Source organism: Aythya marila, assembly GCF_965140915.1.
Source record: "Aythya marila genome assembly, chromosome: 6".
In the NCBI taxonomy this organism is placed as follows: Eukaryota; Metazoa; Chordata; class Aves; order Anseriformes; family Anatidae; genus Aythya; species Aythya marila.
In genome coordinates, this window is record NC_139047.1 from 19096346 (window position 1) to 19108367 (window position 12022).

General features: G+C 36.1%; 1 protein-coding gene across 1 annotated transcript in view; it reads right to left on the reverse strand.

The window, feature by feature from the left end:
• The window catches only part of MYO3B (myosin IIIB), a gene marked incomplete at both ends in the record, with an annotated part of 190770 nt that overhangs the window by 120320 nt on the left and 58428 nt on the right, over positions 1 to 12022 (reverse strand). The window contains one exon of the mRNA XM_082763227.1: positions 7244 to 7309. Coding sequence (XP_082619353.1) covers positions 7244 to 7309 — 66 coding nt within the window. The remainder of the gene's footprint in view (positions 1 to 7243; positions 7310 to 12022) is intronic.

Below are 12022 nucleotides of genomic sequence, written 5' to 3' on the forward strand. Positions count from 1 at the left end.
ACTCATAAGAACTTTTCTGATCAAGTCAGTAATACCCTGAACAAAAGTCAATACTTTTAACGGAACAGTAAAAGATCAAGAAAGGAAAAATAATCTCTAAGATTGCTTTTAACTGGCTAAAATACCCTGTTCCTATCCAGCACTCTGATGGTTCCTGCTACCTCTGCGCCACATGTGGCTGTGGCACATGGTGATCAGACACATGCAGGAGAGACGTGGAGGAGAAAAGTGATCTCATGAATGACATCTGTAATGCTGCAGGGACCTGCCTGCTTCCCCAAAGCCTCCCTGCTTCCCAACCCCAGGCCTGACCCTCCCCCAGTGCTGCGGGTCACTCATTTGCAAAAATGAAGTAAAAAGCTGCGACAGCTCTGCCAACAGCATTTCTGTTTTCATTCCTAATTCAATGGGACATACAGGATACAAATAACCTTATCTTCAGAACTATATATAGCTGCCCCTTTGGAAAAAGGGAATGCTGCCACTGAAGATAGGTTAAATAGGTCTCCTGTCTTGAACCAGTGTACCATGATAAATAACAAGTATTTTACTGTTCCTTCTGCTACAATCAGATATCAGAATGAAAGACTGAATTTATGACAAAGTAGTCAATTATCACATGCATAATATAAATTCTGATGCTCAGAACACATTTATATCTTTATTGATCTGCCTTTTGGTAGCAAATGCCATAAATAACTAACCTTACCTAACAATGAGAGAAATACTCTCACACTGAAATGTCACCAGCACTTGTTTTCTAAATAAATCTTCTTTATGTTTCACTTTTAACATCAGGCACCACATAGTGTAATTTAGAAGATACACTTGAAACCTAAGAAAGGTTCACTCACTCTGAAATTGTAAAATAAAGTGTAGCAAATAGCTTTCCCTTTTCTACAGGTTCAAATATCACAACAGGTTTCCCACCCTCCTTTGGGTTGCGTAGACACAGTAGTTTGCTCTGGTTCATACAGGTGGCTTAGAGAACAAACAAGGGGAACTGTGGAGTGACACCCCTCAGCTCTTGGTCAGACTTTGCTCTTGTTGAAACCCTCAGAATTTTACCAGAGGCACCAGAAATTCCACCGCTAATTCTAGCAAGCATCTCAAAACCAATCAAATGCATTTTGTACATGCAAATGCATATTGCACAGTGAAATCACTTTTTTTTTCTTATCCTTTTACCAGGAGTGGGTCTGCTCTATTTCTTTGTCCTGTCCTTGAGGCACATAGAGCACAAAAGCTTTTAGAACCTTTTATAACTGAAGCTTTTTACTATAAACAATATGCTTTGCAGTTGAATTAAGCATTCTCCCTTAGGTCTTATAACCCTCTGTAGTGACAGCATGAAGCTGATTTGAGGCAGCTGAAGCAAAGAAAAGGTAGGAGATATGGAAAGCATACTCAGACGCTGACAGCGTATTTCTTCTACATCTTACGTCATAGCTGGAAGGAAGAAAAGATCAGAGATCTTTTCCTTCCTTTAGCTTTTTAGTGCACTCTTTCCTAGAAAAAAAAAGGGAGAGACACTAAAAGGGCAATTGTAGATCCACTATGCCAATAACGGAGCAGTTGGGCAGTCTCTCACACACCATTAAACAGACCACTTAATGCCCTCTGCTGTGAAACTCCAAATACAGCCACACTCTGACATCTCCATACAAGCTAACGAACACCTGGGCAGATGAGACCAGGTTAGTTCTACTACTTGAAAGTCCACAGGCAACAACAACTTTCTTCCCATCACCATGTGCCTGACCTGTCCTGTATGCCACAGCCCACAAGAGAACACATCTGTGCTCCCTGAAGCTTGCCTTCATCTACCTAGCAGTATGTTGGACTGCTCCATTCCCAGCTCTGATGTTGATTATTGGGTGACTTTGAGCAAGACAACTTTTTCTCCAGTTGTGAAACCTGGGATTAAACTCATATCTCAATGCTGCAAGTCTGGCTGACAGGAAGGAGGCGTCATTATGCTACTGATGCTTAATCAGTCCAATGCAAAGGTACTATTGTCAGTCAGAAATTGTGCTTTTTTTTTTTCCCGAGTCAAAATTTTACTGCTTTTATTTCCATTCTTCTGCCTTTCATGTCATCACAAATGCATTGCAAACAAACCTGGATCATCTAGAACATACATGTACATTAAACCCTTTCTTTGACAACTAGAATAATTTAGCTGGAAGGGGCCTTAAATCTTCCCCTAAAACAAACTACCACAAATTCAGCACAGACATATTCCACTTTGCTTCCTCACTGGAATCTGTCAAGAAGTAAAACTGGAACAGTTCAGGTTTAAATATGGGCTAATGGTGTTAAGCAACTTCAGAAAGGAGTATGGTAGAAAGTATCAATCAGAGGCAAAAAGAAAGGACAACATTGTTTTTTCCAGGATCATAGACCAATTGCAACACAAGAGTGACTGGAAATCCAGCTTCTACCAAAGAGTGGACAGAAGCTTAGAGATTGTGGCAAGATGATACTGGATGTGAGCACAGTCCTTGCAGAAATACAAGACAGAAGGCTGGTGGATTAGACTAAATGCAGATTCTCTGAGATGTTGCTAATCTATAAAAACACAAGTGGGATTCTGGCACTCAATTACAACACGAGCTCAAAGAACAGAGTAAGGAAACTGCCTCATCAGGCAACTGTTTCACATGTTGTCTTTTATACTATTATCTTACATGCAGCATACTATTCCTAAAATCGCTAATGCTCCTCAACTAGACTTGCCACTCCAGCATAGATACTTAACTTTCTTACTACAATATCCTTAGGAAGTAAACTGTTGGTGTTTAAAATTGGGAATAGCAAACCAATGAACCCACAAACCAAAGAGAAGAATGACTATTCATCTCTAATGTTAAGGAACTCAACAGGCTACTTACTGAGTGAAGCATCCTGATACTATGACATTTCTATAATTTAGCATGATATGTTACAGGGTCAGGGCTTCAAACTTACATGAGTTTCTCACCTCTGCAAAATTGCAGCTTTTTACTAAAACTGCTCATTAGAAAGCTGGAGATAATTATATCCATCATATATGCCTATTCATCCGTATAAAAGTGTCTCGCACAATACTCAAAAGTGTTGGAGGTCTTTTGCCAGGTATTACAATTTAGCATTTCATCTCTTGATGGATTCTCAAACTCTACAGCCATGAATAAAATGGAAAAAGTTACAGATTTGTTGGTAACCTTACACATCACAATCTGCATCTTTATGTCATTTACAAACCCCTTGGTCTTTCTAGACTATGAAATCAGTGAGTTATGTCAACTGCATATCATGTACTCAGTTACAGAAACAGTGGAATGGTCTTTAAGTAATATGAACAGAATGTCATTAAACTGTTTGGATTGTGAAAAAAAAAAAGTTGATATGCATTCAGAGAAGTTATACAACCCATATAATCTGTATGATCTAATAATTGAATTACTCTGATGTAGTCTCAACAATATGAAATTCAGCTTTTGAAGCTGCTTAAAAATGAATGCAAAAAAATAAGTTTATTGAGACTGAAAATTAAATTGGTATGGTATTTGCAATGTCATTGCTGAAATAAATGTTATGTTCTGATGACAAATGTGACCATAAATTCTGGAAGTCCATATTTTGAGTTTCCTATCTGAATTTCTTAATTCTTTACATTCTTCCAGTTCACCAAAGGATAATTAATTTAAAGAACCATAATAGCTAGTCATTGGTTAAATAAATTTAAAAGCAGAATGTCTGTCCCTGGAGATACCATTGCCCATTTTAATTAAGATTACCATTTGGTGATGTAATGTAAATAAAGGCTATTGTATCCTTCTGCTCCAAGAGATCTATCCCTAGAGATCAGTCAAGACTTAAACTGCCAAAAAAATTATTTGCGGCATATAAGCTAATTTTAGTGTGTGTGTTATGTTTTTGTTTGTTTGTTTGTTTTTGTTGTGTTTTTTTTTTAATTAATTTTAACATAGTCTACATTACTTTATGAATGAATTCTAAAGTACTGTATGTCTAAAATGTGTTAGACAAATTTTTATCTTGAGAGAGCAATAACATCTGTGCTGTAGCAATCAAAACATTAGGTTCACAAACATTCATAGGCAAACAGTGAACTCATCAAGGCTGGTATTTATTTGAACACAGAAATGAACACAGGTAAAAGTCTACCATTTTTAGGAGCCAATCCTCCAACAACTGATGTGGTTGTTTACATGGTCTTATAGGAATGATAATCCCTATTGATATGTAGTTAAAAATAAACAGAGAATTAATTCTTTCTCACATTATGAGCAGAGCAGCATAGCTCTTCATGGACAATTACAGTAGCACAGATAAAGAGGCATACCTAAAAACTTTACTGACCTATTTAAAAGTAATTATGTGCTGCATGTATCTCAGTAGATACCAAATACAAAATTAGACTGCTGCCAAAGACTGGCTTGGCTGAAGTTGGGTCTTCTCGATTTTTGTAAAACAAAATATCTAGCTTGATTAGCTGTATCATTGTGAAAACCCTTGAGGACAACATATTACAGTCTTTATCTCAAGTCAAAGTCAAAAATACTGGAAATAGAAAAATAAATTCACCAAGCTATGAACCTCCTTGGCCTGTTCTCCATTAAGACTTTGTAAATATGTATCTGACACAAACATGCTGTTGCAATATTATCTGTCTCGAAGCAGTAGAATTCAAGCCAAAAATACAGACTTTACTTTAGAAAAAAAGTAATATATTATTTTAACAATTTAAAGAGTCGCCCACAAAAATATATTGAAACTTCCACCTCAGGCATGTTGCAAATCACTATAACGTGAAAGAACATTTAAAACAAAAATGCCTCTTGAAACAGTGAAAAGCATTCTGATATTTCAAGGCATTACAATGGGGGGAAAAGGCTACAATGACCAGGTTTGGCAATCTTGACATAGATGAAATTATTGTGTCAACAGAACTGAAGTCAGAAGTGTGCTTAGCTACAGACGAATGCTTGTATTTTTCCAGTACACAGGTCTGGCCCACAGCTTGAACCAGATAAGCTTGTTATGCAAATGATGTTAGCCATCAGGAAGGAGATAGATAATAAAATTATTCTAAAGCTAACCACTCATCACAAGGGAGACAGAAACATCAAGCAAGGTCTTAACATATGGATAAAAGGCAGTATAGAATTTATACAATTGCTGCTTTTAATTTATCATAACTAAGCTGTCACAAAGGCAGGCATCATCAAATACATAACTAATGCACATAAATGAGCCAATTATCAGTAATGGCTAAAAGGTTTGCAGTTGTATGATTCAATGTGTGTGTGTTGTTTTTTCCCTAGAAAATTCACTAGTGTAAGTCCAAGCCCCCATAAAGATATTTTGTAACCTCCGCTTCATAACAACCTTAAAGACATGCACAAGAATGAAGCAATGTCATGGAGAATTCCCTTTCAGTGTTCTCTCACAGGTCTCTATATAAACAGTAAATTTATTACAATTGTTGCATTTATTCACATTAAGAGATTGACTGCAAGTATGCTTCCTTACTTCATTGTGTGCATTACTGTAAAAATTAAAAGCAGGATCTGCAAACCTGCAGATGTTGCTGGTGAGAGGCAGTAATTAAGCTAAAGTAATTAAAAATCAATCTGATTAAAAATATACAATATGAAGGTATCAAAAACCCAAAGGACGAGATTAAAACGAGTATAGCTATAAAGTACTAAAGTACTGATTTCTGATAAGAACAATGCATGCCGAACTGAAGGACTGAACAAATGATAAACTTCATTTTTTGTACTGTTCTCAAGCTCAGCAGAGACTTCTAAAAAGGAAGACCCTAAGAAAGAAAAATCTGGATTCCAGTGCAGAGGCACAATGTTTCCAAGAAAGGAATATAATCTTCATACTTAGCTGGTGCACTGACTCTCTAAAGCATAAGTGGAACATAACCTCCTTGCACTAGAGTTCCCCAAAATACAGGGTACTGTCCATATATACTGTACAAAGAATGTTTCTCTATAATAGAGGGGAATTCATCCACCACACAGTGACTTTTGTAGTTAACCACTGATTCCACCACAGATTACAATGTTTACTGCTGAGTAGAAAAGGACAGGCATTGTGGAGAAACAGAACTCAGGTCAAACTGCTCTAAAAGGATGTACTTCTACTACCTGCTCTTTAAGAGATCCTGAGTCATATTGCAGTAATGATAGTAATGGCCTTCCATCATATGCTATTAAAGTTTGTTTCACCTTGCTGCCTGATTTAAATATCAGCATAGTAAATAAGAATATTTTTTATTTGTATTCACATTAATCTTTCTATTTTAATTTCTGCTAAAATGGGAAGACACTACTGCATAACTGACTGAAAAACTTACCAGGTATGGGTATTGTAATCCTCCACAAGAAACTATACATACATTGAGATAGGACAGATTAAATGTGGAAACGTACAGGTTTCCAAACCCATCTTAAAAATTCAATAGTGGCCGGCAGTGTTCAAAGTATTTGGTTATCTGAACAGTGTGAACTTCCAGAGTTCGATAATATCATCCCCCATGTTACACAGTTTAAGCTGTATTCGGTCACAATGAAATTCAGTCACAAACAAAGCCCCAAAATCCCTTGTAGAAGTTGCTCTAAGATTTATGAATATAATGCTAACAGCTAGTAAAGTACAATTTCTTAGTTTCATTGTAAAAAAGAAAAAGGCAAAATGAGCATATTTTAGTTCAATGTAGCATCCAGGTAACATGTTACACTGTTGGTACAACTCATGTTCATTTACATATTGAGTATACAAACTGCCGAGCATTTTTAAGGTGGAAAAAGACAACTACTGTGCATCTGGTCTTCATATTCTTATTTTAAATGGACTGGCAGTCATTTTCACTAGTCCGTTTTCTCTTTGACACAGAAGTCCACCCCAAAACCATCAAGGCAATCAGGCATACATGTATTATAAACATGCCCCAGGTTTAATAAAAAGTCAAGAAGCAAATCAACTACAGAGTTAAGAAGCTGGGAAACAAATTACATGAGAAGATCAAACTGTGCTTTTTAGCTCTCAAAAACTGAAGAACAGTTTAGAATCTATGAAAAGAAAACTGAAGTTAAAAACCTGCAAAAGTAACAGCTTCATAAAATAAATTCTGCTTTCAGATTTGACACATGCAGGCCTTGCTGAACAAACTAGTTTTAGTTTATTTTGTTTGTTTGTTTGTTTTTAAGAAAATAAAACTCACTGTGAAATGAAATGATTGAATCCTCTGCACCATTTTTCAGGATGTAGCAAAGTAGGAGGAGGATTTCTGAAAAAAAAAAAAAAAAAAAGTTTGGGGGGTTAAAATAGTAATGTTTACCAGAATTTTCTCACAAATAGTTATCAAAGATGATACTGGTTCTACTAGGGATAAAATGATGGTCAAGAAAGTAACGCCCAAGTGGTCTATATGTCCTTCAGAGGCAAGTTGGTTTTTTCTTGCTGCTGCTTTTTCATTGACAGTTTTCCTCTTTTCATGTCCTTCTCCTTTTATGTCAATACCTTTGAAGTTGGCAGTCAGTAGAGCTCACAGTGTGCTTTCCAGCATTTCCCTTTTAATTCAGACTGACTCAGAAAAGATCAACTGAGACTGGAAGATTAACCTAGCCATCACACCCTTTTAGCCCTTTACCCCTGATCACTGACTCTAACCATGACTTTTTAAGTATGGATATAATCAAAATAAGAACCACCAAGTTGTCAACAAGCTGTAGGATGTTCAGTCCAGATTTCAACCTGTATTCAGGTTGAATGACTCAGGAGATAGTCTCTCCATGCTGTAAACTCTATTAAAAATGGATGTTACTATTTAAAATGACATTTAGCAGACAGTATTTTTATATTACATACTGTCTTCCACAGAAATTACCTTAAACTCTGATAGGTTCCATGTTACTCGATGTATTATTATTTTCCTTTCTGACCGTTACAGTTAAATTACATGAACATGCAGAGCAAGGCTTATCAGTCAAGTTAAGTGGACCAAATTTCAATGGACAAACCTACAGCAAGAAGTATTCATAAACTGCATATTGCACTATCACCTTTCAAAGTTTTTTTCAGCAGCTTAAGATTTATTAAGTATTGAAGTCCATTTAACTTCTTAAGATTAAACTTTTATTTTATAAAATTTTAATAATTTGTCCTTCGCTGCATTTGGCAGCTCAATACAAAGGATCACGTATTGCTGAATTGGCAAAAAAAATCACATATGACTTATTCAGCAACAGAAACATTCACTAATAGTCTGGGTTATATAATGAATTGCCTCATTTATACCAGGGCCACATTTGACAGCAACATGCTGTTTGGAAACATCTCACAGAACAAAAAGGTAAAAAACATAAACACAATATAAATTAGAGTTGATCTGCATAGCGGTCTTGAATTTTTCACACGTTGATTCAGAGTAGTTCCATTTAACAATTACTCTCAAACAAAACACTAAAAGGAAAATAAAAAAGGAAAAGACCACGTGGCTTTGTTGTAGATGGATCATTTTTGTTCATCTGTATCTACTCAAAACAAATGCAGTCATCTAATTTCACTGCAGGCTGTCATGTTTTCCAGGATGAATATGTTATTACTCTTCTCTTTTCTTATAGAAGACTCAGGGAACACAATTTTCTTCATGAAGTGAAAAAATCCAGAATACTTAAGATGTGCATCACTTATCAATTTTATTATTAGAAAAAAGATATGATTGGTTATTTTCAATTACAATAATGTTTCAGTGCTCTCTTCCATTTACCAGGTTCATATACTCATACACATCACAGAATGCGTGGCTGTCTATGAGCGTAAAAAAAAAAAAAAAAAACAGCAAAGGATTTCAAGAGATACTCCAAGACAAAAACCTTATATTGAAGAAAGGTAATCTTTAAAAACCTCTTTCTCTATAATGAAAATGGTTATCAGTCCACACAACCTACATGCATGACCTCTGGAAAGAGCTTTAATAGACTCATGGCTGGGGATTGCACCAGTTATGCTATTTATGCTATCTTTATTTTGCAGGAATAGCACTCTATCTGACAACTTGAGTTCTGGTAAGAACAACTTTTTATTGTACTGCCTAAAAGTACAATGCATTTCTTTTTAGAATGATACCAACATTTTGAATTTCACTGCAAAATAATTCATTTTTATAGAAGCTCAGTTACTGTTCACGAAATATGTAGATTCATCTTTCCCCTTCAAACTGTTCTTAAAGACCTTCCATGGTGCTAACTACGGTGCTTACAAAAAGCATATTGTTTGGAGGCACTATTAATCTTACAAGTATCTTCTTCAAGGAGGAAAAAAAAGACACATGGGTACTTACATTAGTTGCAGGTGTTATGATGGAAACAGGTGGGATTTCATCATAGAACAGATGAGCAGAACAGATGTCATTCAGGAAATACATTTAGTCATTGGCAGGTTAATGATTAATGAAGTAAGTCATGTTTTAACCACACAGAACATGCTTTGTCCAACAAATAACTAAGCTACTAAGCACTTGCTGGTAGCTACTGAATACTCTCTCAAAGGTGGCTGAGTATGCTACGTGCCAAATTGTGAACTGTGGACACAAATACACAACCAAGGAATCTGTAATTCTAAAGATTTTCTCTTGAGCTTGATAACTTTTGTGTTGTTGATAGAATATGATACATTGTTCTTAATTTGTTTGTAGTAAGATCACAGAATTAGTAGTCCTTTGTTCTCAAATCACTAAACTGATGCTTCGAGTACCCCATCTATAAAATTGGGCTAAATGGATCCAGAAGCTTAACTCTTTTAACATCTATAAAGCACATTGGTGCCCTCAGGTGAAAGGTATTACCTAAACGCAAGGTACAAAATAGGCTCACCCTCTTCTGCCATTATGCCCACAAAGAATTTCCAGGAAGGGGCATAAGAGGGTCAGTTAAGCTTCCCCAGCATCTCTTTACCTAACACAACACAAAGTGTGCTTCATGATGATGGCAGAAAAATCCATCGCTTCCATGGCACCTCCAGAGCTGATATCACTTAAACCCAACTTCTAGTCTAACACAAGATGCCAGATATGGAAGGGCAACTCACTACCAAGAATTAAAGTTGTTTTGTTTGTTTGTTTTGTGAGAATACTAAGTCCTTTGCAGTTTGAAATTAATAATCTGTTAAAACACCTGCAATTCATTCCGCTTTAAAGATAAAAGGTAAGACAACCCATACATTATCAGGTGCTAAACTACAGAGAAACACAACACTTGCCTCACCACTTTGGCTTATCAAATTTCCAACGAAGGCCATTTGCAACTCCAGATTATATTAAATACAGCACATCGAGTTCTATGGCTTTTGTATCCTTGCATCAGCTGACATCACTGAATTTCAGCAACATCTGGCAGCTTCTACAGTACTCAGAACACATTCACAGAAAAACTGAAAGCTATACCTCTTGTTAACTTGCTACCATAATTTACTCTACCATCTTCATATAAAATCAGAACACTGCATGCAACCTCTCAATCACCCTTGCCACATATACAACAAGCTGAAGGACAATAGTCTTATTTTCTACTACAAGAGATGAAAATTAGGAGAAATAGATACCTTATTGGAAAAAAGTGAGTGTAATTGGGCTTGCCTTTTGAAAATGTTCTCGTTTGAAGCAAGATGAGTAATCAACCATTTATTTCCCAACATTGTGTCTTTTATTCTTTCTTTCTGTAATTCATAATTAGTCATAGAACTGCATGCTCTATTTCCTTAGGCAGATGTATTGCTCTTGTGAGGAGCTGGTCACATACTCTCATATTCAGTGTCTTCCATGGTCATAGTGATCCTGTGTCTCAGAAAGAGTTTTGCTTCAGTAAGGACTGCAGGATTCAGCCTGTATAAGAGACCTCATGCAGAAGCACAGTGTTCCTTAGAACACAACGACATTAGTAAGCTTATCAAACAAGAACTGCTGCTGAATTCTCAATGATACATGTACAGTTATGTGCTAGAAATAGTTTAATCTGTCGAGCTTTATGTGTTCCCCATCATTCAGCCTGCCTCCAAAGTCACAGCTGGTGAAACAAAATCTGTCATTTTACCACAATAAGGCCAATGATGCAGTTCAGTGAACACCATTCATCCTTTACAGTAAGCTGTGAGCCTAATTACAGAACACAGATAATAGATTTTTATTGGGAAAAGGAAAATAAATATTTTCATCTTAAAATACATCTATCAAAAAACATAATTAAAATTGAAAATACATTTACTATTTTTTAAATTACTTCAGTAAATTTAGCCACATAAGCCAAACCAAGATAGGGCCTCCAATGACCAGATTGTATCATCAGCCTACCACGTTGTTTCTAATGAGGAATTAGCAGATGAACCTCCAACACCTGTCACCGTGAACACACCCTGGCAGTCACAGCCCCATACATGCATGTTTCAATTTATTTATTTTTTAGGCATACTGAAATATAGCAACCAGAGACAATAGTTCTGTTGACAGTTGCCTAGGTTTACAGGTAGGCAGATTTTACTTGAAATTGAACCATTTGTCCCTATTTCCAAAAGCTAAGAGAAAAAGACATAGAAACAGTAGAAAGTTAACCATATATAATGAGATCTTCCTACAAAAGGTTACATAAAACAAATGGTTTGTATTTAAGTAAGTTAACATTTGACATTACTTAGTACCTGACAAATTCTCATAGTTTCAAGTCCTATTCTGCAAAGCATCCCCACATTGGGTAACTTACTGAAAATACCAAAAGGATTCTCAACCAGACTCAGAGGATTTCCTGGTTTGTGGCCCATTCAAATCAGTAAGAGGTTTCCATTGATCTAACTGAATAATTCATATCCTAAACACTCCCCCATTCATCTGCCTCCTACTAAAGCCTACTCAAGTTTGATTTACTTTCAGTATTATATTTCACCAAAGTTCACTCAGTAGGAAGCAAGGTACTGCCTTCAGCTCTGTAAGACTAAGATAGAAACTGCAGTT